General features: G+C 59.7%; 12 protein-coding genes and 1 non-coding gene across 13 annotated transcripts; 5 read left to right on the plus strand and 8 right to left on the minus strand.

The window, feature by feature from the left end:
* Positions 1–219: 219 nt before the first annotated feature.
* Positions 220–312, minus strand: A1Q1_t178. Its single transcript has one exon. It is a non-coding gene; the product is annotated as a tRNA-Ile (tRNA).
* Positions 313–1,083: 771 nt separating this feature from the next.
* Positions 1,084–2,796, plus strand: A1Q1_01161 (uncharacterized protein; the record flags this gene model as incomplete). The annotated part of the gene is made up of 1 exon (XM_014325436.1): positions 1,084–2,796. One exon carries the CDS (start codon positions 1,084–1,086, stop codon positions 2,794–2,796), a length of 1,713 nt encoding a protein of 570 aa, XP_014180911.1.
* Positions 2,797–3,246: 450 nt separating this feature from the next.
* On the plus strand, positions 3,247–4,101 carry A1Q1_01162 (uncharacterized protein; the record flags this gene model as incomplete). The annotated part of the gene is made up of 1 exon (XM_014325437.1): positions 3,247–4,101. The coding sequence occupies one exon, from the start codon at positions 3,247–3,249 to the stop codon at positions 4,099–4,101; it is 855 nt and encodes a 284-aa protein (XP_014180912.1).
* Positions 4,102–4,589: 488 nt separating this feature from the next.
* A1Q1_01163 (uncharacterized protein) lies at positions 4,590–5,480 on the plus strand (the record flags this gene model as incomplete). The annotated part of the gene is made up of 1 exon (XM_014325438.1): positions 4,590–5,480. The coding sequence occupies one exon, from the start codon at positions 4,590–4,592 to the stop codon at positions 5,478–5,480; it is 891 nt and encodes a 296-aa protein (XP_014180913.1).
* A 373-nt stretch (positions 5,481–5,853) lies between these two features.
* A1Q1_01164 (uncharacterized protein) lies at positions 5,854–6,759 on the minus strand (the record flags this gene model as incomplete). The annotated part of the gene is made up of 1 exon (XM_014325439.1): positions 5,854–6,759. One exon carries the CDS (start codon positions 6,757–6,759, stop codon positions 5,854–5,856), a length of 906 nt encoding a protein of 301 aa, XP_014180914.1.
* Positions 6,760–7,449: 690 nt separating this feature from the next.
* On the plus strand, positions 7,450–10,067 carry A1Q1_01165 (uncharacterized protein; the record flags this gene model as incomplete). Its single annotated transcript, XM_014325440.1, has 8 exons — positions 7,450–7,555; positions 7,643–7,874; positions 8,020–8,541; positions 8,725–9,044; positions 9,288–9,366; positions 9,416–9,447; positions 9,545–9,736; positions 9,862–10,067. The coding sequence occupies 8 exons, from the start codon at positions 7,450–7,452 to the stop codon at positions 10,065–10,067; spliced, it is 1,689 nt and encodes a 562-aa protein (XP_014180915.1).
* A 581-nt stretch (positions 10,068–10,648) lies between these two features.
* On the minus strand, positions 10,649–12,675 carry A1Q1_01166 (asparagine-tRNA ligase; the record flags this gene model as incomplete). Its single annotated transcript, XM_014325441.1, has 3 exons — positions 10,649–11,962; positions 12,207–12,589; positions 12,666–12,675. The coding sequence occupies 3 exons, from the start codon at positions 12,673–12,675 to the stop codon at positions 10,649–10,651; spliced, it is 1,707 nt and encodes a 568-aa protein (XP_014180916.1).
* A 637-nt stretch (positions 12,676–13,312) lies between these two features.
* A1Q1_01167 (uncharacterized protein) lies at positions 13,313–16,749 on the plus strand (the record flags this gene model as incomplete). Its single annotated transcript, XM_014325442.1, has 7 exons — positions 13,313–13,604; positions 13,657–13,808; positions 13,916–14,099; positions 14,243–14,549; positions 14,613–14,729; positions 14,822–15,173; positions 15,235–16,749. The coding sequence occupies 7 exons, from the start codon at positions 13,313–13,315 to the stop codon at positions 16,747–16,749; spliced, it is 2,919 nt and encodes a 972-aa protein (XP_014180917.1).
* A 441-nt stretch (positions 16,750–17,190) lies between these two features.
* Positions 17,191–17,958, minus strand: A1Q1_01168 (uncharacterized protein; the record flags this gene model as incomplete). Its single annotated transcript, XM_014325443.1, has 1 exon — positions 17,191–17,958. The coding sequence occupies one exon, from the start codon at positions 17,956–17,958 to the stop codon at positions 17,191–17,193; it is 768 nt and encodes a 255-aa protein (XP_014180918.1).
* Positions 17,959–18,079: 121 nt separating this feature from the next.
* Positions 18,080–19,087, minus strand: A1Q1_01169 (uncharacterized protein; the record flags this gene model as incomplete). Its single annotated transcript, XM_014325444.1, has 1 exon — positions 18,080–19,087. One exon carries the CDS (start codon positions 19,085–19,087, stop codon positions 18,080–18,082), a length of 1,008 nt encoding a protein of 335 aa, XP_014180919.1.
* A 315-nt stretch (positions 19,088–19,402) lies between these two features.
* On the minus strand, positions 19,403–20,584 carry A1Q1_01170 (uncharacterized protein; the record flags this gene model as incomplete). Its single annotated transcript, XM_014325445.1, has 1 exon — positions 19,403–20,584. One exon carries the CDS (start codon positions 20,582–20,584, stop codon positions 19,403–19,405), a length of 1,182 nt encoding a protein of 393 aa, XP_014180920.1.
* Positions 20,585–20,801: 217 nt separating this feature from the next.
* Positions 20,802–21,797, minus strand: A1Q1_01171 (uncharacterized protein; the record flags this gene model as incomplete). Its single annotated transcript, XM_014325446.1, has 1 exon — positions 20,802–21,797. One exon carries the CDS (start codon positions 21,795–21,797, stop codon positions 20,802–20,804), a length of 996 nt encoding a protein of 331 aa, XP_014180921.1.
* Positions 21,798–22,410: 613 nt separating this feature from the next.
* Positions 22,411–24,737, minus strand: A1Q1_01172 (serine/threonine protein kinase MST4; the record flags this gene model as incomplete). Its single annotated transcript, XM_014325447.1, has 6 exons — positions 22,411–22,578; positions 22,634–23,118; positions 23,182–23,368; positions 23,410–23,941; positions 24,002–24,161; positions 24,662–24,737. 6 exons carry the CDS (start codon positions 24,735–24,737, stop codon positions 22,411–22,413), a joined length of 1,608 nt encoding a protein of 535 aa, XP_014180922.1.
* Positions 24,738–25,137: the final 400 nt, after the last annotated feature.

Raw genomic sequence — 25,137 nt, forward strand, 5'->3', positions numbered from 1 at the left:
GTCGATTTCTGAGCTCTGCAGCGCGAGGAAAAGTGTCTGGGCAGGTCCCCTATCGTTAGCTAGGGCGGAGGCCGCGGGACAATCCACTGAAGCTTCCATGATCACTCATCCGCCACACCGCTCCCCCATCCTCCAACCATCCGTTCTCTTCCTCCAATCATCGCTCTTTCACGCTTCCAACGCCGCTCTCGCTCCGCTCGACGTCGAGCATGCAAAAACTGATCACTGACAGGATCGAACTGCCGACCTCCGCATGACTGATAATCAGACAGATTATTAGTACGATGCTCTAACCAGCTGAGCTAAGCGACCGATGGTGTCGAAGACGGAAGATCGATGTCGACCGGCGCCCGACGCGGCAGCCGGCAGGGAGTTGCGGAGGCGCGCAGCTTCTAAGCCAGGAGGAAGGCGGCATATAGATGGAGTGGGCAGACTGATAGAAAGACCGAAGTAGGTGTTGGAAAAGCCGGGAGGAAGGTGCTGGTCTCGAAGAATGTGAAGGTCGATCGCGGATCTGCGGTGAAGTGGAAGGTTGAAAAGGAGGTTAGAACGTTGGGGTTATTGGGTCAGAAGAGAGCGGTAGAATTGAAAGCTTGACTTTGGATTGATGTTCACTTAAGCTGTGCTCTAGGAAGAATGAGAAGTTGAGAAGGACATGAGCTGGCTGTTGTCGAGGATGTTGCAGATTGATCAGTGATGCAAGTGGCAAGGAAAGGGGAGTGACTGAACCTCAGGGTCCGGCTCGGCACAGACGCATTCCCACGTGGCGGACTAATGTCAGCGTGTGCAGTGACGCGACTTGAGCCAATCACATTCCGCGACGCGAAGATGGCTGGCTTGTCACCCTGGGTCTTCCATGAACAAGCCGTTTTGCTACGTCTCGCAACAACAAATCCTTCTTCCTCCCAAACCTCCTACTCCTCCCCGAACTCTACGATCCGCATCCTCCTCCCCTCTTCTTCCACCCCTCGCATCTCCAACGTTCTTTGTGCCCTCAGACAACCGAACATCATACCCGCAAGCGCCCAGTCGCCTACTCCAAAGTACGCAGCATAATTGATATCCAACCCATCGGCTGGCCCGATGTCGTCCGTCCCCAGCATGCCCGAACTGGCCACGCGCACACCTCGCAAGCGCAAGGCTGTCGAGACTCCTCTGTCTCCCCCATCAACGAGGAGGAAAAGGACCGGAGCGGCTCCGATTCCGAACCCGCCGTTAGTGCCATTTCCGACGCCATCGTCCCGCCATCGCGCTAAGGGCAATGATCTCGAGGACCCGGAAGTCACACCGAAGGCATCCGCCTCTGCGTCTTTCGTCTCCGCGAAGCCTCGAGCCAAGCTCCCCGACCACCTGCAGACGCTCCTGACGTTACACCACGCCTTCAACATTGCCATCTCGCTGCACCTGGCTACGCAGCCGCCAGTGCTCCCGCCGCATTCGGCAGATGCCACCAGCGTGCGCCTGCCGAACCTAACCAACCTCCTGACTCTTAAGGGAGCGGTAGAGCGAGGTTCAGGAAGACGATTCGGGCAGACGGAGCTCGCGCGCCTCGCATGGCTGTATGCGTGGGACGGCGAGAGTCTGCCGAAGGAGGACAAGGACGATGAGGATGACAATCCTTTCCTCGATAAGCCGAAGGTGAACCCCTCCGAGCCGGTGTCTGGTCTCTCATACCTGATCACGGCGACGCGGACCCTCGATCCGACTGGACGCAAAGTGCACACGCTGGGCATTGGACTCGAGCTCGACATCGAGGCGGGCGAGACGCGGCAACTGCTCATGGGCGGCGCTGAGGGCGGATTCGGGAACAAGGGCCAGGGTGGTGGTCTCCGTGTGGTCGGGAGATGGAACGCCGGCGCCGAACTGCGCGAAGACATTGTGCGCTCTCGTCTCGAGAAGTGGGTCATGCTGCACGGCGGCGAGTTGGAGATCGTGGAGGACTCGCACCTCCCTACTCCCTCCACGCGCGACTCAGGTCGCAGTGCTATCCCACCCATTCCTCTGCTTCCCCTGCCGAAGCTCGCGAGTGCGAACCTCGGCGCAGCTCTGTTCGCCGCCTCGCCTTCGACTGCCGAGTCTGGACCCTCGACTCCCAAGCCGCCCGCGTTCGCGTCGGAGCTCAGCGACCCGTTCGAGATGCCCATGCCCAAGGCGCCAATGACACCCAAGGGCTCAATTGAGGCGCGCCGACAAGCGCTGCGCGACCGCATTCGTGCCAAGAGCGCGAGCGCAAAGGCGGCCAAGACGCCCTTCGCCAATTCGATCCGGGCGTCGATGGAGACGCTCTCCCGTGCCCAGCAGCAGGAGGAGCTGCAGCGCCGCAGCACTCTCAGCCGTCTCGAGCCCATCGCCGAGAGCGTGTGGATGATGTTCTCGGGCCCTTCATCTGGGCCCTTGACTCTGTCGCCCGGCGGGGGGTTGTCGCCCGCGCGCAGGCGCAAGGCGATTCCGCTCAGCGAGGCGGTCGAGCGCATTGTCAAGAGCGCGAGGAGCCCCCTCTCTGCCGCCGAGGCCGAGATTTCCCTCCGCATGCTGGCAGACTTGTGCCCCTTCTTCGTTACCGTTAAGCTGGTGGGGAAGCACGACTGGATCGAGATGCCCAACGTGCAGGTGCCTTCTAGCCCGGGCTCCGGCCTCTCTGCGACGGCTGCAGAGGTTGCGACGAGCGTTCTCGGCAGCCCCACTCGCAGCCCGCGCACGCCCCGTGCACTCGCTGGCCCTGCGTCGCCGGGTCGCGTCCAGGTCGGCGGACTGCGTGCCGTGCGAGAGCGGATCCGCCGCGAGCTTGGCGAGTAGTGTGATCTTGCTCATCAACTCGCCAGACTCGACGAGTACCTCATAATATAAGTTATTAGATTGGCGCCCAGGCGCCAGAGAAACCATTTGATGAGTGTAGGATAGTCAGAAGCAAACAACCCACAACCAAAGTTCATAGAGAACGATACCTATTATGCATTACATTTGTAACATCACAGAGTGGAGCACAAGCAGCAGAGCAGAACGCTCTGACGGTCGCGGGCAGGGCGGTGAGTGTCGATGGGCCGCGAGGTTTGGGATGCTGTCATGATGACCGGGCTACCACTTCTGTGAAGTGCGCCCGCTCCCGTTGGCGCTGATCTGCGCACTGCCAAAGAATCTCCAGACGTCAATACACTTTCTCGCACCTCGTCATCCGTTGACCCTCGCCTCCTCCTCGCAACCCTCGATCGCTCCCCCAGATCTACGGTCACAGCCGCGTTCTTCGCCATGTCCAAGGTCGACTTTGAGTACTACCCTCACCTCGTAGACATCATTTGGGAACACATCTCAGAACCAATCACCGTCTATACCGCCGGCCAGGTGTGCTCTTCTTGGAGGCAGCGTTTCCTCAAGGTCATCTATCGCTATCTCTCTGCCCAGCCTGATGATGCGGGATCGAGCTTCTGGACGAAAGCAGACCGTGGAGCGTATTTCCTCAAGTATTACTTGCCCAACGCCAAGGCGGAAAACAACCAGAGAGACTTCGAGTTTGCATTTAAAGTAGCACCAGCCCTAGACACGGCCTCTGCAACTCGGCTCACACACTCTCTGGACGTATTCTGGCCCGACTATAAGCCAAAGCGTCGAATCGCAACCGAGCTGACCAAGACTTTCCCCGCTTTGCGTACCATGAGAGTGCATACCACTTCCGAAGGACTCCTTGATGGTGTAGGATCAACTCAAGTCTACTCGTGGTATTCTCGCTCAGCCTCCAGAATCTCCATCGCCGCGCGCGGGGCTGAGACTCTGGTGCTCCTGATCACTGTGGAGACTCCACTCGTTGTACACGCCCTGCTCGGCGACGACATCGGTCTCCATCACCAGCTCGAGAAGGAATGTTACTCCGCAAGTCAAGTCGTGGTCATCTTGCAGCCTGACGAGCCGCCTAGGCAAGATTCGACTGTTCGACCCTGGTCAGAGACTTGGGCATGTACCTCGGCGAGTGCAGTGCTTCCTTCCACATCACTGTGGGTGGAGCGGAGAGCATCCTTGAATACGGGGCCGGGGAGAGCTTCGAGACCTTCAAGGCGGCTGTACTGGGACAACTGGCGCTGTACGGGGGGCACGAGGTTCGATTCATGACTGACGAAGAGTACGCGGCTGCCGTCGGACCGGACACCTACGCTCTGCATTGCGTCCCGGACTTCAGTCGTTATTGATAGTTTATGCAATATGTGAGCTGGCTGCTTCCTCTCGCCCTTCTGCCCTCGGCGCTCTCCAAAGACGGTGGTCGATGAGGAATATTGTTGTCTCACTTTCCACGCGCTCGAAGCAGATGCTTCCGCCGACCGTCACGCCGTTGCCCTCAGCCACAAACGCACAGACAACACGTCCATACCACTGACTGACACTTTCACTGTCAGCATTGCATCGTTCACAAGACTCATTATCAGGAGCTCAACACTCACCTTGCTGAACCTCGTTGGGAGAGCGGCCGTCGCTCGTGCAGTTCGAACTTCGCTACCAACGACCAACCGCCCCCTACTAAGCTTTCCCCCCTCCCGAACTCGTAACCCGCGCGTAGGCGAAACAACGACACCCTTCATTGCCGTCCTCGACCCTCCTCCACCATGTCCAAGGTCGACTTCGAGTTCTACCCCCACATCGTCGACCTCATCTGGGAACACATCACAGATCCCTATACCGCTGGCCAAGTATGCACCTCATGGCGGAAGCGGGCCCTCAAGCTTATCTACCATCACCTCTCCGCCGACATGCACAACGGACGTTGGCGTCTGTGGATGAAGACCGACGATGAAGACATTCATTGCAAGTACCTCCTGGCTGGTGCCGATACCGCCCCAACACTAGACAGCGACGCGGCGGCCCGGCATACAGAGATCCTGGACGTGCTATGGCCGAGGACATGGTCAGGCGGGAGCACGACCGCGAAGCTCGCTGAGAAGTTCCCCAGACTGCACACAATGCGGGTACACACCAAGGAATACGGTGACTTGAAGGGCATAGGAGAGACGCAGGTGTACTCGTGGTTTTCGCGCGAGACCTCAAGAGTCACGATCAGGGCTCACGAGGCGCAGACGCTCGTCGTGCTCATAGCCGTTGAGAGGGCGCCGCTATCCGACGGTCTATTCGATATCGAGATGCGCCTCTCCCGCCAGCTCCTGCAGGCGTGCTATGATGCGAAAGATCTCGTCGTCGTGTTCAACCCTCACCCGGTGGCCGGGGCGCCCAGGATCAGTAGCGCGCCTCTGGCACGAGACGTCGCAGAGTATCTTGGGGTGACCTGCAACTCCTTCAACATCACAGTCGTTGGTGCCGAGAGCTTGCTGCGAGACGAAGTGGGAGGAGCTTACGAGAACTTCAAATCTGCTGTCCTGCGCAAGTTGGCGGCCAGGAACTCGGGACATGGAGTTCGCTTCGTGACCCATGAAGAGTACAAGGCTGTCGTCGGACGAGAGACGTACAAGTTGCATTGTGTCCCAGACGTTCGATGGAGGTAGCGTATGCAGTTACATGATCCCCCACAATGCCACACCCTGCGCTCTGAAGATGTCTCCTTAGCATTCAAAGCTACTGTGCCGATCTCACTGACGGTGGCGCAAGCGAAGTGCCCTAGGATACTTCCGCTGGTAGTTGCGCCCCGTGAAGGCAGTACACAACAGCAGGACGGCAGCTGTCGCAATGTCTGCGTTGCCACTCACTCTATCAGGCCGCTGTTGGTCAAGAACCTCCTCTAACTCTCATCCCTACGGACCTGGGATAGCCATCACAGCGTATCACAGTGTCAACTCGATCTCCGCTCTTATTGCGCCTCATCACATTTGCCGCCACCCATCGCGAACCGCCTCCCACATCTCGCAGCATCACCTCATTTCAGGACCTTCCTCCATCATGTCGAAGATTGACCTTGAGTGCTTTCCTCACGTCGTCGATCTCATCTGGGAGTTCTTGCCGGACCATAGCCTGCATATCGCCGGCCAGGTGTGCCGTTCCTGGCGCTACCGAGCTCAGAAGAGACTCTACCACCATCTCAGCGCTGCCCCGACCTACCAGGGATGGGTTCTCGCACCTCGGGCCAAGCTGTCCAAAAACGACGCTCTCAAGTACTTTCTCCCGCACGAGGACTCCGAGATTCAAAAGCTCCCATCGCAGCCTCGCATCTCCAGCAACTACCAAAGGCTTGATGCCGCCCTCGCCGCTCGCACTACAGAGGCAATGGACCTGATTTGGTACGTACATCGACATCCAGACATAAGGTCCCCAATCTCGTTCCTCAAGAATTTCTCGCGCCTCCAGACTTTGAGGGTGCACTCCTGGCCAGGCCAACGCGTTGAGGGCATCGGAGCGACTCAAGTGTATGGCTGGTTCCCAAGCGCCGATTGCAAGACCAGAATCACAGCTCACAACGCTGAGAGGCTCGTTCTTCTCCACCTCGAGGATAGAAGCCCTCGCAGTGTGCTTGAGGCTGGCAACCTTGAAAGCGCTGGAGTCTTGGAACGAGAGAGCTACTCTTCCAAGGAGCTCATCGTTGTCTTTCGGATTCCCCGGGTCCACAGCGTCGTATACAAGCCTGAGGCATTGAAGGAGGCTATTGTTAGATACCTGGACGGGATTTGGTCGCACTTTCCTGTCAAGGTGGTGGGGTTGGAGGTGCTCCTGCAGCAAAAACCACACACTACCGAGCTGCTGAGAGCAGCCGACCTCGGCGCACTGTTTAACAACATTGAAAAGGAGATCAATACCAAATTTCCTCTGAATCCCGTGCAATTCTTTACTCATGAGGAGTACGAGGCTCTAGTTGGTTCAGACACGTACAAGCTGCACACCGACATGGACGATCGGCTTGTTTCTTGGTAGAGCATCCGTAGCCAGTACTCGCGTAGCTCCTTTTCCATCTCACGTTCAGTGCCACATCGCCAGCCCCTCCTGCCTCAAGAGATGCGGTGCTTTTGTTCATGTAGCTCGACCATTGGAATTCATGCATTAGCACCGGTATGACAGGAGCTTGCGGTTACTTGAACTCGAGTGCCAGTGTGGTGTGACTGGTGCACTGGTGCGTGCTTGCGTGTGCTAATTATGGGCACGGGCCGGCGCTGGCGCACTCGCTGGCTGGCAGCGGTCCGAGCGCCCCAAGCGCTGGCGCTCATGATCAGGCACTCGCCGCCGGTCACCCCTCTGCTTCATGAGCGCGTGCACCGATGTTTATTGCGTGCGGTGCGTGCGCGACAGGAGCATGCGCAGAGCGTAGCAGTGGAGGGCTAAGCGGTGGACTGCAGTGGAGGCAAATCAAGTCGCAGGTCGCAGGTCCGAGCGGCGCAAGCACCCATGTCGCAAGTTGGCCTGTGTCATGTGTCAACGACCGAATCCCGCAAGCGCACACAAACTTGGGCTGTCAACATTGCTCTTTCCCCCTCTCTACTTTTCTTCGATCGACACACACACACAAAAGCGAGGATAGAGGGAGACACCATGTCGCCTATCCGCGGCCATCTTCTCCTCCTCGGCATCACGAGCGCGGTGTGCGCCGGCTCGTTCGTGCTCAACTTCCTCTACGTCCGACAAGGGAGCAAGGGTGGTGAGTTATGAGGAGGCCGGAGGTCTCCATGTCCCTCTCTATCCTTCGGTGTGTTCCTCACATTGGCTGAGAGACTGCGTTGAGAAGCTACTCGGCCGCCGAGGAGCGGGCTGAACGGCCGCGGAACGTCTGGTCATCGGAGGAAGTTCGGTGGAGGTGGAGGCAACGAGAGGCTTGAGGGGAAGAACAGAGCGCTGACGTCCGCAGAGGCCGTTGCCAAGGCTCTTCAAGTCGACTGGTGGCATGACGGTCGCGCTTCACTCGGCATCAAGGGACAGACGTTCTGGGCTATTGCTTGTGCGGGCTACTGTGATCTCCTGTGAGTATTTTCACCATGCTTACCGCTCAGTCATGCTCGAGCCAACGGTTTCCAAACTGGCCATGACCCGGATGCGCATATGCGCACACATGTGCCTGACCGTCTTCCTCCTGCTGCAGTCGTTCGGAGTATTAGCTAACTCCAGCCTCGGGTTCGACCTCATCTTCCCGACAGCCGCCGTGCTGCATGTCTGGTTTGAGCTCCTCGTCCTCCTTCTCATGGCCGGCTCGGGCATCACCTTCGGCGTCCTCGCCGGTCTCTCCGACCTGCAACACCTCTTCCGCGGCCTGGATCATGACAAGACCTTCTGTCTCCTTGGTCTTCTAGGCGTGTTGATCGCGTACGTCGGCGCGATCCTCGCGCTCATCACCGCCTGCTTTGTGTGGCGTGTGCCGCGGCGCATCGTCCAGTCCAGCGACGGGAAGAAGTACTGGCGCCGCTCCATCCGCCAGATCTACCACAACCGCTACACTGGCCTGCCGCCCGATGTCATCTTTGCGGACCTAGGAGATAGCACGAAGAGGGAGAGCAGCAAGGGCGGAGAGAGCTGGTACCAGGAGAGCGCGTACGCTCTGAACACGCAGCAGCGTACGAGCTGGATCCCGCCCGATCACGGCCAGGCACCGCCCTACGTGCCCCCCAACCCGTACTCGACGCCTTATGACCGGTAGAACGTGCTGTAGGACAATGCGAACACTTGTGTACTAGTTTGAGCGAGATGGCAGAATCAGGTGAAACACCGCTGATCACTCGAGTCGGTCACTTCGGATGACGTCGCTTCGTTGCTGTCGCTGGGCTGCGATGTGCCAGATGGGCAACGTGTCCGAGAAACCAGATCTGTCCGTCGCAGTCATGTTCCATCAGCGTTCCAAAGGGGCGTTTCTCCATCTGTGCCCACTTCTCACCACCTCACACTTGCCAGCACGACGGACCATGGGCGCGATATAAGCACCCCTCACCCTCTCGCCCCCGTCAAACGTCGTACTCCACCCACTCACCCAGCTACTCACCCTCGCCACTCACTCAACGCTCTCTTCACCAACCAACCACAGACATACACCATGGGGCACCCCCGCATCACATACATCGTGTACACGGTCAACTGCCTGCTCATCATCCTTGCGCTGGCGTTTGCGATGGCCTTCTACACGACGGGGCTGAAGAATAGCTGTGAGTCAGCGAGGCCCGCAGGGCCGAGTAATCCTCTTACTGTAGGCTGCAGCCCCGAAGCCCACACTCATTTCTTCCCATTCTGCCCCACTCCTGCCCCACTCCTGCACCGCTCCGCTCGCTCTCCGGGCGGCTGACCTGGCTGCTGCTCGACTTTGTTCTGACTTACTCGGATTCGCTCCGATTCGCTCCGATTCGCTCTCACTCGCATCACTCGCTCCGCTCGTCGTCGCTAACCCCCAGTGGACGTCTACGACCGCCTGCACGCCGAGCGCGAGAAGGAACAAGGCCCTTACCCACTCGATTACAGTGTCGCGGACAGGTACTGGCGCAAGCGCTCCATCGACTACATCATGATGCTGCTGTGGCAGTCCTTTGGGCTCGTGTTCTGCTACCCCTCCATGTACGTACACCAGACACTTTCGCTCGCGCCTTGGTTTGCTCGTTCGCTGCGCTCGCTCGCTCACACCAGCTTCCTCCTGCAATCCGACGCCCCCCAGCTGCGGCCCAGATGGACGCTCTCCGCCCTCCTCCTCCTCGGCGCGTGGGGGCTGGGCGTCAGCTTGAACTCGGCGATTCAGGCGGGCCACGCCTTCTTCCACTGCGACATGCCCTACCCCGAGCTGGAGAATACGAAGCTGTGCACGCTCGCGAGGGGGACGTTGGTGACGGCTTGGATCAGTACTGTCTCTGTAAGTTTGGGCGCCGAAGGGGGCCGAGCTCCCGAGCCCCCCGAGCCACCCGAGCCCCCTCTGAATGCAAGAAGGATGAAGGGGTGAGGGGAGGAGGAGAACAGCTGACCATTTTGCAAGCTTAGCTGACAATCAGCACTTCTCCACCGCCGTCTACGTCTACATCTCCCAGATCCGGAATGACTGGGCCGAGTCCCCGCCCGCATGGCAGGGCTGGAGCGCGAAACAGCACGTGCACTCGCACAACGTGAGCCAGGCTGCTCCCTTGGGATTCGCGAGCCAGGGCCAGGTCGAGAGTATCGAGCTCAAGAGTGTGCTGCGCCCCGCTTGATGCTACGCTTCTCACTCCATCGCTCGCTCGCTCCGACACTCGCTCCGACGCTCCGCTCCATCACTCGCTCACCGCACTGTCTTGTCGCTTCTTCCTCCTATGACGTCTCAGCAGATCATAACGAAATACGTCCGCCCGCTCTTCCATAGTCTCCGTACACTACTCTCCGCCTGGGCTTGACGCCGCCCGCTGTCTTCTGTTAGATTCCTTCCGTGTCATTTTTATGAATTATGGTCTTTCACCGCCACACTCACTCCACACCTGCTCACTCTTCGTATCGCGCTCAGTCCTGTATGATCGTTACCAACTCGGGCCGCTCCGCGCGTCGCTTCGCTCCGCACTCCGCGCTCCGCTCTTCCCGCTACGTTCTGCATGCACAGCGTAATCTAGAATATATGGAATTTGTCTACTAGACTTTTGATGCCCGCTCTGCCACTCCTGCAGCCGGACAGCTTGTGGCTGAGACGAGACCGAGAACGCATGAGTTTCGTATGCCCTCGCCCGCACCACGCAGCCTGCACCTCGCACACTGCACGGCCGCACCGCAAGCACCTGCGGTGCGACCGCGCCGGCGCTCGGATTTACGGACGAGCACGTCCCATGTACCTCGGGTAGAGGCAGCACTCGCGGACGGTGAAGCGGTTGAGGAACCAAGCAAGCAAACGCTCGACGCCGAGGCCGTAGCCGCCGTGCTCGGTGGTGCCGTACTTCCTCTGGTCGGTGAACCAGTAGTACGGCTCGGGGGGGATGCCCTCGCGCTTGTATCCGGCCATGAGCTCGTCGTAGTCCGCGATACGCATGGATCCGCCCACAATCTCACCGACACCGGGCACGAGCACGTCGACACTCTCCGTAAAGTCGCCGTCGCCCGGGATCGCCTTCATGTAGAACGACTTGAGCGTCTTGGGGAAGTTGATCAGCATGATGACCTGCCCGATCTGGTCGGTCATCTTGCGCTCGGCCGCCTCGGCAATGTCGTCGCCGACGACGTGGTCCGAGCCGTCCTCCTTCTTGATTCCGTGCTCGTTCAGGTACTTGATCGCGTCGCGGTAGTCGAGGCGCATAAAGGGCTTCTTGGGCGCGACAAAGTTGGGGTTGAGCGTCTTGATGATCTCGCTAGCGACAGGGTCCTTCATCAGCGTGTCGACGACCGACGTGATCATGTCCTCGAGGTGGTCGAGCAGGTCCTTGAACTCGATGAACGCAAGCTCAGCCTCGAGGTGAGTGTACTCGGACAGGTGGCGGCGCGTGAGCGACTTCTCGGCACGGAACGACTCCTGGATGCAGTACACGTCGCCGAGCGAGGGGAGCACAGTCTCGAGGTACAGCTGCGACGACTGCGTCAGGTACGCCGACGCGCCGTAGTAGTTGAACTCGAAGAGCGTCGATCCACCCTCAACAGAGGTCTGCACCATGCACGGCGGCGTGACCTCGGTGATGCGGCGCTGGTTGAACGCCTCACGGAAGGCGCGGAGCATGGCGGCGCGGAAGCGCATGACGGCGGTGGCGGTCTCGCCACGGAGCTCGAGGTGGCGCAGGTCGGCACGGATCGAGGCGTCAGTCTCGGCAGTGAGGCGGCCCTCGAAGGCGTCGTCGCCTCCGGGGGCGCGGCCGAGGATCTTCCACCAGTCGGCAATGATCTCGAGGCCCTGGGGAGCAGTCTGGCCCTCCTTGACCTTCTGGACGGTACCGGTGACCTCGATCGTCGACTCGACAGTGAGGTCGAGGGCGTCGAGCGTCTTGATCAGGTCGCCAGTGAGGATGACCTGGGCAAGAGGGCCGGAGCCGTCACGGAGGATAACGAAGAAGTTGGTCTTCTGGGTACGGAGGCGGTGAACCCAGCCACGGAGGCGGACGCGCTTGCCGATCTCCTGCGGCAGCTGATACGCCTTGACCTGAAGGTTAGCTTGAGCTCACGGAGAATTTGTAGCTGTGCGAAATGCACTTTGTAATGCAAGGCGCAGAGCGGGACCAGGTCAACCAAACAAGGCCAGAGCGCATCGCAAAAACAATGGGTTCCGGCCGGACCAAGCTTATCACCATGTCTGACTCGACTCGACCTTATCGCGCACTAGCGTCGATTATTTCCGAGTCCGACTCCGCCTTCCACATCCGGTGCTCAGCACTACTGGTACTCACGAAGTCAGCCTTGCCCTCGGGCTCGGCGATCTTGACCTGGGCGGCCTCCTCGCGGCGCTTCTTGTCACGGGCCTCCTGTTCCTTGCGCTCCTTCTCGAGACGCTCACCGTCAGCAGCGAGCTTGGCAGCCTTCTTGCGCTGGACGTCGACACCCTTGGCGAGCTTCTTCTTGCCGGCGCCCGAGAGCTCGGACCACGACTCAGGGGCGTCACCCTCGGCGGGCTTGCGGACGAGAATGTTGACGACGGACAGCGGGTCCTTGTCCGACTCGGTGGAGGGGTTGAGGGAGAGGTAGGCGGCGACGGGGGTCGCGAAGGGGGCGGCCTCGGTGCCGTTGCCGGTCGAGTCCGAGCCCTTCTTCTCGTCAACGTAGAGCGTGGGTTCTGGGGTCAGCTGGAGTGATTCGGGGGAGGCCAGCGATGTGGCATGGGAGTGTTGTTGGTTGAGTGTTGTACTCACTGTCGCTCATGGTGAGTGTGATGTTGTGAGAGGAAGGTCGCAATCGCACTCTTGTGTGTCGATTGTCTGGAGGTGGCCGTTGCCCGGTGGATTTTCGAGTCGGACCTGGCGCGGCGGGCGGTTGGATTGCTCGGGCCACGAGGCAAGGGGCCAAGGGCGCAGAGATGAAACGGTATCACCATGTGAGTTGACAAAGTCCACGTCAGAGTGTTGCACGTGACCAGCAGACTCCAGCCAGGGACGGGGGACATGTGATGTAACTGACCTCCACCATCCACTGCCCGGAAAGTCTGAACAACCGGAAAGTCAGGCGAGCGATCCGCATCCGGCTCCAGTCATGAACTTGGAACTGCCCTGAGCAGCAACTTACGCAGGCCCCGCGCGCGCGCGAGAGCGATGCATAGCGATTGTTGACAACTCCGGGGCTTAACTAAATTAACGCTACTCTCTCTCTCTCCGACACTACTACTACTACTCTTCCCATTCCGCAGCTACCGACTAGCACGACTAGCACATCTTGTCTTCCTCGCTCGACCGACGGACCGGCCAACCGACCATCTCGCCCCACGGGCACCCCCTTATATCTACTCTCCTTGACCCCCAACCAACATCTGCCCATCATATCATCCGACACTCACCCGGCCCAAATGGGCTTTGGCTCACACCACTCGCCGCAATTCGGCACAACAGGCGTCGTCCTCAACGCCACCCCGACAGTCGTCAGCACCTTCTTCCAGCATGTCTTCACCTGGCCGACACGGCATAAGAGCCGCAATGCCCCCTCCGGCTCTGAGAGTCCGACCAGCATCGGCACCCTGCCCGCGAACCAGATGTCGTATGACCAGGGTCTGCACGTCGTCAAGCAGTTTCTGAACTATGCCTCGGAACACGGCGTCGAGGAGCTCCAGGGCTTCAGCGCGCAGCCCCTGCCCATCCCCCGTGAGCTATAATGGTCCGTACCAGCTAATATCAGACTGGCTCCGGCGTGAAGTTGTCAAGGTCCCGGACGAGAACATCGAGCGTGCGACAGTCATTCTGACAGAGCAACTCTCCAAGTATGCCGACGGGAAGGGCCTCGAGCTCGTCGGTGGCAAGAAGTGGTGGCAGGTGCGCGGCCGCCCGTTAGAGGGCGAGTGGATCGAGGTGAGTGGTGCACACAAGTGCCTGGAACATGGCTCGAGGCTTCTCAGAATCAGTGCGCCCCTTCGGGCCCCGAAACGGCCATTGTGGGCTGACGAAAGATGTCCAAGCACTACCAGCGGCGCATGGAGCGCGAGGCGGCCAACGGCCAGCCCAACGGCACCGACCGTGCAGACAAGCGCAAGAGCTGGCGACACTCGACCCTTGGATCGTTCACGTCGTCCCGCACCAAGCCGGTGCTGGACGGCAGCGGCGCCGAGGTCGACACCGACCGCGTCATCATGTATATCCACGGTACGCTGTAGGCTTGTGTCTAGCTGACATCAGGTGGGGCATTCTTCTTTTCTTCGCTCGACTTGCACCGATACCAGATCGAGCGGCATGCACGCAAAGCGGGCGCGCGGGCGTTCGTCCCCAACTATCGCCTCTCGCCGCAGTATCCATTCGTAAGCTGCCCGACACTGCATGGAAGCTGACCTCCCAGCCGTGCGGATTATTGGATTCGCTCGCTGCGTACCTGTACCTGATCGATCCGCCCGAGGGCAAGCCGATCGACCCGGCGAACATCATTCTGATGGGCGACTCTGCAGGTGGAGGGATGTGTCTCTCGCTCCTCGTCGTGATCCGCGAGATGGGCCTCCCCATGCCAGCAGCCGCAAGTTTGATGTCCCCCTGGGTCGACCTCACGCATTCGATGCCGAGTATCAACCAGTGGGACGGGGGAGACTACATCCCGAACGTGGGGTGAGTGGAGGATGACCGGTCCGAGTAGCCGGGCCCCATGGGACGTTATCGCGCTAACCCCAGATTCCACTACCGGCCTAGTCTTGTCTGGCCCCCACTGCCGGTGCCCGACAACGGCGTGATGGTAAAGTTAGCCGATGGCACAGAAAAGGAGGTCGACGATCAGATTCAGCTGTACTGGTGAGTCGTAGCGCAGCAGGTAGTGCGAAGTTGTATTTTTGGAGGGTCGTAGCAAGTAACGCTGAACCACTCTAACTCAACGCTAACGACAGCCCCAACAATCTGTTAACCCACCCTCTAGTCTCGCCCATCAACAACGGCTCCCTCGGCGGTCTCTGCCCGCTGTACATTGTAGGTCGCGACCAATGGCTTGGACTAATGCCAGACTGCCGGCTCAGCCGAACTGCTGCGAGACGAAGTGATCTACGTCGCGCACAAGGCGGCCGACCCGCCCGCCTACCCGCCCAGCCCAGAGACACTGGCCGAGTATCCCGAGCAAGCACCGCTCGTGGACGCCTACCCGCCGACGAAGGTGCACCTGCAGGTCTTCGAGGGCGCATGTCACGTCGCGACGACGCTGGCTTGGACCCGGAGCGCAAAGTACATCTTCCGCGGAACCGCCAAGTACGTATACTGCTGCTCCGTGCGGTGAGCTAACGGCAGTTTCAACATCTGGGCATTCAAGCGCGGCGAGAGGAAGCGGCGGCAGCGTTCCGTCATGGGCGGTGCCGAGGTCGCAGAGCCGCTGAGCATGTCCCGTTCCGGCTCCGAGGGGGGTGTGACTCCGCAGCGCAGCACATCCCTCGGCATGACGCCCGCGGGCTCGGGTGCAACAGACGAGGAGCTCTCAGACGGCACGGCGAGCGAGCCCGAGTCGCCCTCTGCGACCTCGCCTTCCCGCCGCTATTTCAGCCGGCACAAGCCCCTGGACCACATGCAAGTGCGTGGCGTCGAGCCCCGTTCTTCAGCCCCAATCGTCGCGGAGCGCGTGTCCACGCACGGCCGCATCACGCCCATGGAGCCAGACAGTGAAGTCCAGGCCCTAGACCCCAAGTTGCGCACCCGCGTCGGTCGCATAAGGAGCGACGGACCGATCGGGCGCTGGCTCGAGAAGCGGGCGCAGTGGGATGCGCGCTGGCCCGACCGTCTCGCCAAGTATCGCGACATCCGCGCCCGCGACCGCGCCCAGGCCGAGAAACAGGGTTTCCTGACGGGCACACTGCAGGGCGAGCATCCTCCCCCAAGTGCTTTGGCGGGGATGGCGAACCCAGAGCTCGCGCGCAAGGTCGGCAAGTCCGTCGACGAGCCGACGAGCAAGACGACCGTGCCTGTGCTGCTGTGGAGCTCGCTCGCGAGCAAGCGCGACGCAGAGGCGGCCGAGAAGGACGAGAGGGACGAGAGGGACGAGAAGGACGAGAGCGAGAAAGAGGGGAAGGAGGGCGGGGGCACGCTCGCGCGCATCATTAGCGGAAAGCCCGCAAGGGACGATGGCGGCTCGAGCCGCGCCGAGAGCGAGCGAGCCCTCGCCCGAGGCGTGGAGGACGAGGACCGCAAAATGTCAACCGCGGGGCAGACCCTCGGCACAGTGGCGGCGGGCACTGCCGTCGTCACGTCCGTCGCGGCTGCCCCTGGCGCGCCAGCCGAGGTGGGCGAGGTGGCACCGCACACTCGAACTTCATTAGATGGAGAGAGGGGCGCGGCGCTGTCACGAGTCTCGACGAATGCGAGCGAGTACGTCCTCGCCTCGGAGGTTGTGGACAGCACCCCCGAGGCGAATGGGGATGTGCGCGAGACGGTCGTCACGCAGACGATTGCGCCGGCGGATGCGTCTGCTTATGACACCGTTGGTGTGAGCGGAGTGAGCGGAGCGCATGCGACAGACTATGCGACGGCTCCTGCTGCCTCCGAGAAGGCAGGCAGTGGCGAGCCTGAGCCCCAATCACACCTCAGCGGGACGACTGCGACGCCCTCGGCCCTCCCCCCCGCCACCGCCACTTCCGCCGAGAAACCCCTGACCAACGGCACCGCCCCTGCTGAAGTTGTTGAGAAGACTCCGGCCGCTAATGGCGTTGATGGTGATGAGAAGACCAACGGCGTCAACGGCACTGGCGAGAAGCTCACGACGACGGGGAAGAAGGGTGTCTCTGACGAGTACGTGGATATGCCTCGGAAGGGGGTTATGGGCAAGCTGTGCTGCTAGAGAATGCGCGCATGCGAGCGCAGCGAGCATGTGTTGAGGGCAAGGTAGGGTTGTTGTGTCAATCGCGTTATATCCATAGGTTCATACGTTCCATGCAAACGGACTATCTTACTCTCCATCTATCATTTAGTGTATGGAGCTCTTCTTCTTACTGTCGCGGCGGTATCGTCCTGTCGACTCGTCTCCCTACCTGAGCCCATCCCGCTGGAGCGGTCTCCACCTCTCCATCTCCCAAATACAGTGCAGTTCGTACGTCTCCCAGCCCACCCGCCGTTCGTACTGGGCATGCGACAAGAGCGCGAGGTTGGCATGACGATAATCGTCTCCAAGATTGCGGGCCAGCGACGTATTGAAGTACTGGCCACCACTCTCAAAGCCGACGAGCGTGACTTTGTTCGTGGCAATAAACTTGCGCATGGCAGCAGCCAGATCCTCCGCAACTCACCCCGGGTCGGCATGACACCACCCCCCGCCCCCGGCGATTCCACCAGCGCCGCCTGCGCCGCCTGCGCCGCCTCCCTCCGCCATGTCCTTGTCAAGGACGAACACCACCTCCACACAACCCTCTAGCAGGATTTGCTCAGAGACAAAAGCCTGGATCGGATTCCCCTCGTCCAGGACGTCGTTGTACGTCCGACCCCAGAAGTTGAGCCCCAGCGTCTCAGCGTCAGAGGTACAGAGCCGCGTGTCGAGGCATTCTTCCCATATAGCGAAGAAGACTTGCGTCCTGCCCCGCCCGCGGATGGGGAAGTTGCACCGCGCCTGCGCCCGCATTACGCTGAGGTTTGGGAATCGGTCCAGGAAGAGGGCGTACGTTTTCTCCTCCTCGGCAACTTCAAGGTCATAGAAGTAGACGTCGAGGACTTGCACGTGGCGCAGAAGCTCTGGGGCGAGCGGGCGCAGATGGTCGGTGTATGGCTCGTCATCTCGCCATAGACGCGGGCATGTTCTCCTCGGCCTAGGTCTCGGCCTAGGCGCCGGAAACGGGAGATAGTATTGCAGTTCGTGGCTGAAGAAGAAGTCGGCTGGGATCGAGAGTTCCCAGACCCTGCCGTCGGGCTTGGCACTGAGGTGCCTCACGTACGCTGCCTCGGCCCTCGACCGCCAGGAAGAGCACACCTGGCTCGCTATGTGGAGGTCCCACGCTGGTATGTGGCGGAAGATTAGGTCCACAATGTGCGGAAAGTACTCGAGGTTGGCGTCGGGCATGTTGAAGGGGTTGCTGTCTTGGCTTGACGGATAGAATCAGTGAGGTGAGAGTGAGAGAAGTAAAGGAGGTGACGACGCAGCGGAAGTATCCCAATGCCGATCATGCATGCGCCCCTCTGTCCTACGGTACAGCATGCAGCTGGTAAACTTCACGCCCCACGCGCTCCCTGTACTCCTTGTGAGTGAGGACGCTGAAGCGCAAGTACATGTCCTTCATATCATCGGAACTCGCGCGAGGCTGATACCATCGCGCCGTCGCAGCGTCGGCAGCCCACTCGATCAGACGGTCACGAAACACCTCATACACTCTCTGGGTGGGGAAGAAGACATCGATACCGACGAGCGTGACGGGGAACCACACCCAGAAATAATGGAAGTACCGCGCTACGAAGCGCGCACGGCGGGCTAGTGTCTTCTCGTCGATGTCAACCCGATTGCCCAGGTTGTGCATGACGACGACGAGCTCCTTGCCCTGGCATTGGGAGGGGGATGTGATCCAACGGTCCATGCCGAATCTGTCGTGGAGATCCCAGGGTGTCGAGGTGGGAAAGTAATCAATGTTCAGAACGAGGCGCATGACGTGTCCCACGTCGATCTTCGGGTAGGGGCGCGACGTGATGTCGAAGTAGACTTGGGTGTCGACGTTCTGGAAGATGTGGTCGCAAGGGTGGCCCAGCGTCTGGGTCAGGATACGCCTCACAGTGGACAAGCGCAGCATCGTCATCATCAGAGCCAGGGAGTGCGCACTCTCCCTTGCGTAGAGGGTGAGGCGCGAGGTTTGGTCGTTATACAGATGTCCGTCGTCGACGTCGAGGATGTCGATGTTGTCCAGCAACTGCCGGTACAGGGATGCAGCGTGCCACCTCGGACCCTTGACCACGAGCGAGTCGATGAGAGAATGCGAGAGAAAGTAGCGCGGAAGCGACACCTCGGGCCGTTTAATGATCTTGGGCGTCAACAGCAACCCACTGGGCGTTGGCTCAACCTCGACGTGGCGCTGCAGGACCTTGCTCGCCTTCTCCCTCCACGCTTTCGAAACTTGGGCAGCGACGATGTAGCCTGAGAAGTCGAGGTTGTCGAAGACCGCGTCGAGAATGTGCGGGAAGAAGCGTTCGTCAAGGAGGACCATGGTGGCGGAGACCTCGGAAGAGGCGGATGGACGGTGATGGTGTCTTGGGGAGTGTTGAGAAACGGCAGGCGAGGTGTTGGTGTCTTAAAAAGCGGTGGCCAGGCTGATGCCATGGCGAACAAAGGCGCGAGGTCTCGGCGGATGCGAGTGAGTGTCGTCGACGGTCCGATGTGTGCTCATGCGAGGCGAGTGCGAGTGTGCGAACCGCTGGCGGTTGTGTGCTGGTGTGTGTAGGCGTGGCGCGCAGGTGATATCAAGATCCCACAACCCTGCCGAAGCGCGACTTCCTGTCCATGTGATAGCAGACGCTCCGCACTACTGCACCGTGTGCAGCAAGTACGCGGCGTCCCCCACTCGTTCCCGATACTCCTCGTGCGTGAGGGCACTGAACCGCGAGCCCAAGTCGTGAAACACCTCGTTCGGGCTCCAGGGGTGCCTTCTTCGAGCCTCATCCGTGTCCGCTGCAGCTGCAATCAAGCTGGCGCGAAACTCCTCATACACGCTCCTGTCCGCGAAGAACGTCTCGAGGCCGACCAACGTGACTGGGCCGTCGACCCACAAGAAGTTGAGAAACTGGACGACATTCTCGGCACAGCTCGCGAGCAGGGCATCATCGGTGTGGACCCAGCTCTCCCCGTTGCGCATGACGATGACGAACTCATCCGGCCAGACACTCAAAGTAACCGACAGGCCCATGGCTTGGCAGCCGCGCCGCTGGTCCAAGGCTGCTGTCGAGGATGGGAAGTAATCCTTGTTCAGAACTATATGCTTCGCCGTTCCGAAATCAATACCATGTCGATGACTAACCGGACCAACGAAACCGACCGGACGGTCCATCTTAATGTTGAAGAACACTTGGGTCTCCACGTCCCTGACTATCTGGTGGATTCCATACACCTTGCGGTCAGTGAAGTGTTCTCTGATCACTTTCATGTTTCGCCGTTTAACGACACGGACGAGATCAGACACGCCCCAAAGGCCGGCCCTTGTGGTCGGCATTACCATTGAACCGTCGTAGGCGGCGTCAAGGACATCGAGAACTTGAATGTTGTCGAACAGCTCCCGGTGTGAAGAGTCCATAGGGGCTATAGCGAGCACCTGCAAGACGCCTGATGGCAGAGCAGGTCCACTGCCCGACGGCACAGTCGCCCCATCCACCAGTCCGGCGGCGGCCCTCAACTCTAATTCCATCTGGCCGATAGCGTAGGAGTAAGCGCGCAGGTTGTCGTATGAGACAAGGTAACGTGGTAGCCGAGCGTCGTAATTGTCAAACGTCTTGGGGATGAGCAGCAACCCACCAACCGTCGGCTTCGCCACGACATGGCGCTGAAGTACTCGGTTCGCCTTCTTTCGCCAAGCCCTGCAGACCTGAGCAGCAACCACACTGCCAGGAAGGTCCAAGCTGTCGAGGATGACGTCGATGATGTTTGGGAAAAAGCGTGCGTCGAGAAACACCATCGCAGGTGCACTGGCGACGGTACGAGCGAAGGTGACCATGATCAGCTGATGATGATATTTATCGCAGCATCGGCGCGCTTATATCTCCCTATCTGAAGGAAGGAGTACGCATCACCGAGAGTTTAACACGTACGCATGTGAGGCAGAGTGCGACAGTGTGCATTGTGGCAGGTGTGTGGATCGCTGTCGCCAGCGTGCACATTGTCACCGGGTGTTGAAAGCGGACAACAGTCGAGAGGCGCATGCGTTCCATCCGCTACTGCTCCGTATACAGCGTATACGTCGCGTCCCCAATACGTTTCCTATACTCATCATGCGTGAAGATCTTGAGGTTCCTCCCCCGCTTCGGAGTGCCAGTAATGCGTTCCGCCTGGTGAGCCGCATACTCCCTCATCTGCCGCTTATACTCTCGATACTCGTCCATGGACCTGAAGAAGCGCTCCATGCCGACCAGCAGCGTGGTAGCGGAGATCCAGCGATCCCCCAGCCATCTGATCGTCTGCCCAGCGACGGCGCGCGGATTCGGCGCCGCGTATGTCTGGAACGTGCCCCTTTCTTCATCACTAGGGTGGAAAACTAGGGTGAGCTGCTTCAGCCTGCCAGGAGTATAGCTCGAGAGCCACTCCCACAGCGTGCCTTCGTCCTCAACCTCGTCGTCTGGGAGGGGTCCATAGGAGATGGGCGGCTGGTCGAGGTTGATCACGAGGCTGCGCGCATACATGCTCACGAGGGGGTTGCCCTCTGTGGTCTCGCGCGAGTTGACAAAGTACACCCCAGTGTCAGCCTCGGGGTACACGTCTCCGTAGAGCTGCATGGCGTTGCGTGTCACGCGCAGGCCGTAGTGCGTCTTCAGGCCCATGACGAGGCTGAGCAGGACCGCCGTCTCCTCCATGCCCTGCACGTGCTGCAGGTCCAAGTATCGGATGTTGGAGAAGAGGTCCTTGACCGACTCGTCGCTCAGCATGCCCGTCACGGTGGCTGGGAAGCCGGAGTGGATTGCATCATCCCTCTGGACGAGGAAGGAGGGGTAGGCAACGTCCGGGTGCGTGAAGCTCTTCACGGAGAGGAGGAAGTCGTCCGTGTCGGGGTACGGAGCGGGGCGGACCGTGAGATGCCGTTGCAGAACGCGGTTGGCGCGTTTCCGCCACCCCCTGCAGACCTCGCGGGACGCGGCGACGGACTCGTAGTCCATGTGGCTCCAGATGAGGTCGATGATGTGCGGGTAGAAGCGGTGGTCGAGGATGGCGGTCATGGTGCGAGGGGATCTGGAGTTCGGGGAAGGTCGTTATGACATGAACGCTGGACACTGGATCGCCTCACGGAAGTGGGTAGGCTAGCTTGGATTTGGATGATGGGCGAATGCGGTGTGATCTGTTGTAGATTACGTCGGTGACGTTGATCTGGTTTCGTAGTCGACTGCTAGACGACTGGATAGAGTGTGAAGGCAGAAGCACGCCGAGCGCACAAGCCCTGATAACATTCAGAGGACGCGGCAAAAGTCTCCCACGGTGCACCACCCTCTGTCGCATGTTGCCGAGCTTGAATGGACGCCGATTCTAGACACCGACCTTAGTCCAGGCCCCTGTCCTGAGCTGCGCGTGTGATTTATCTTGCATCTCCTTGTCACGCTTGTCACGCTTGTCACACTGTCACGTGTGCGATGCTCTCTGGCTGCAACCAAATCCAGGTGCTGCAATGTGCGGAAAACATGCTTAAACACACAGTGTCGTTGTAATAATATGCTTAGAAAGGAGAAGGCAACGAGAAGAGACTACCACAGACTACTAATGGCGCCGTGCTCTCCTCCTACCCCGCACTCCCGCACATGGGCATCTGACATGGCAATGGCACTCCTTTACCTCCTTCTACTGAGCATACTCCTGCTGCTCGTCGACCTGCTCCACGTTCTCGACAATCTCAAGCACGAACGCGCTAGTGACGCCTGGAATCTGTCTCTCGGCGGCCTCGAATGCCGACTTGAGTCGTTCTAAGACTATCCTGGCCGCCTCGTCATTCGGTATACGAGCTGCGAGCTGTGCGGGTCAGCCTTCCTTCTTTCGAACAATAGAGAACAATAGAAACACTCACACTTCCAATGGCCGGCACAATGACGTTCTCCAGCATGCTGTCCTCGTCTTCGTCCTCATGGTGCTGCTGCTGCACCGTCGCCATGCTAGCCATGCTCGGCATACTAGGCATGCTCGCCATCGAGCCGTGGCCGCCCATGTGTGGCGAGTGCTGTACGGCGGGGTGGTGCATCTGAGCGGGGACGCCGTGCGGCGGCATCGGCATCTGGACCGCCATCTGCTGCATTTGCTGGGCCATCGACGAGACCATATGGTCGGGGTCCCGCGCGGGCGTTGCGCGCTGCATCGTATCCGTGTACGGCTCCTGGTGATCAACAGCCGGGAGCGTCTGCTGGGATGTCATGCGCGCGTGTGACGGGATGTTGCTGGCGTGTCCGGGAAGCGTGGGCGTCGTCTGACCCGGCGGCAGACCAGTGACTGGGCTCTGCCCAGGCATCGGCATGGTACCGGGCGAGGGAAGCGGGCGGCTCGCTCTCGACATGGTTGCTGGGAGCGTACTCCTGACGGTTCCGACTGGTGGTTAGTTGTGTCGGAAAGTAAGAAACTCACAATCCCACATATCGTCACCCGCTGGCCCGAAGCCTGGCTCCTGAGACATCTGCTCCCTCGGCTCCTCAGGCTTCAAGCCACCTTCAGCCTTCCACTTCTCGTGTCGCTCGACCAACTCCGTCAGGTACGACGCTTTACGTGCGGTTCTGATAAACTTGTGCTTCAGCAGATCCTTTGCAGACGGACGCTGGGTTGTCAGTTAAAGGCGGGGAAGACCTTCGAGCTCACCATGCGGGGATCACGCTGGAGACACAGGTTGACGAAGTCCCGGAACGGCTTCGAATAGCGTTCTGACAGCTCCGGCGGGGGGTTCTTAGGGATCAGGAAGAGCACCTTCATGGGGTGCAGGGAGGCGTATGGTGGCTCGCCCTCAGCGAGCTCGATTGCCGTGATACCGAGTGACCAAATGTCGGCCTTGTGGTCGTACCCGCTCTGCTTGATGACTTCCGGAGACATCCAATACGGCGTACCGACAAAGGTGTTTTTCTTGGTCATCGTCGCTGTCAGCTGACCAGACACTCCGAAATCGGCAAGCTTGACGTCTCCGTTCGCCGTAAGAAGAATATTGGCGGCCTTAATGTCACGGTGGAGCTTTCCTTCGCCGTGCAGGTACTCCAGTCCCCGCAGCAACTCTCGTAACAGAATGGCGATGTACTCTTCCTTGAATGAGCCGGCCTTCATGAGATCTGAGCACGAGCCTCCGGCACAATACTCCATGATGATCCACAGGTGCGAACCCTTTAGAAAGGAGCCATAGTACCTTGCTGTCAGCTTACGTACTTCTCACTGGCAAGCAGCATCGGTGCTTCGTCCGACTCACCTTGTGATGCAGTCCGAGTCGAGCTGACCCAGGATCTGGATCTCCTGCTGGATATCATCAATCTCATCCTCCGCGCTTTCGAGGTCGATGATCTTGATGGCCACTGGCAGAGTCGTGCGTCTGTCGTAACCGCGGTAGACTTCACCGAACGACCCCTTGCCTGTTCTGTTAATGAACGTCCCATGACGAGATTAGAATGGTGAAATGTGTTACAGCGGTGGGGGAGGGGTGCAATTGACATGAATTGTCGGCCATGTCAACATCGACAAGCGCAAACGTCATTGAAGCATTCACGGCCATCATGAAACACAACTTGCCCAAGACGTTCCACACCCATTCAGCTCTGGCCGGATATCACTGCCGGCGCTAACCTCGCCACTGGCAGCTTCGTTTGCAAGCTAGAGGGAGAGGTTCCCATGCCCTGTTGGGGGCCAGATGTTGCTGTCTGTGTTGACAGAGGAGTACGACAACGGTCGATCGGCACAATAAGAATGGTAGAGCAAAGGCCGAGGCAGCGATGCTTATCCCCTATAGGGCTGCGCAGGAGCAAATATCGACAAGATCACCCGAGCACTCTTGGCGGACAGCGCAGTGACTGTCTGGAACGGGCAAGAGGGGACAACAGCAGGCGCTTTGATGTGAAGGGAGAGGAGCACGTACCGATACGGTTCTGCTTGACGTAGTACAGTTCCGGGTCGGGTCCCTGGCTGGTCATGCCGTGCTTGTACGACTGCATAGTCAGCGATGTCTGACGGTGGAATGGAGATGGGGGAGCCCGTCAGGTGGTCGAGCGGTCGAGAGGGAGAAAGGGAAGCCTGACGAGCAGGCGAGGCATGACGTGTTGGCTGAAATGCGTGCTGCAAACGCAGGTTGGGAGTGATCGACGGGGCGTACTCACCATGTTCGCTTCTGCCTACGGCGGGTGTGGGGTGGAGGGTGAGACCGGAGCAGAGCAGGGTGGGATGGGGGGCGGTGATTCGATGTGAGTCGATGACGGTGTGAAGCCAAGGTGCGCCGGTGGGCTTGGGAGTGAGGTCGTGGATGCGATGGATCGGGAAGAGGTGAGCTGTCAGAAGGGGCGTCGAAGGGTGCGGGGGAATGCAGAGAAAGCTGAGTGCGTTGGATGGAGGGGGCGG

This window comes from Trichosporon asahii (genome assembly GCF_000293215.1).
Source record: "Trichosporon asahii var. asahii CBS 2479 unplaced genomic scaffold scaffold00048, whole genome shotgun sequence".
NCBI lineage: Eukaryota > Fungi > Basidiomycota > Tremellomycetes > Trichosporonales > Trichosporonaceae > Trichosporon > Trichosporon asahii.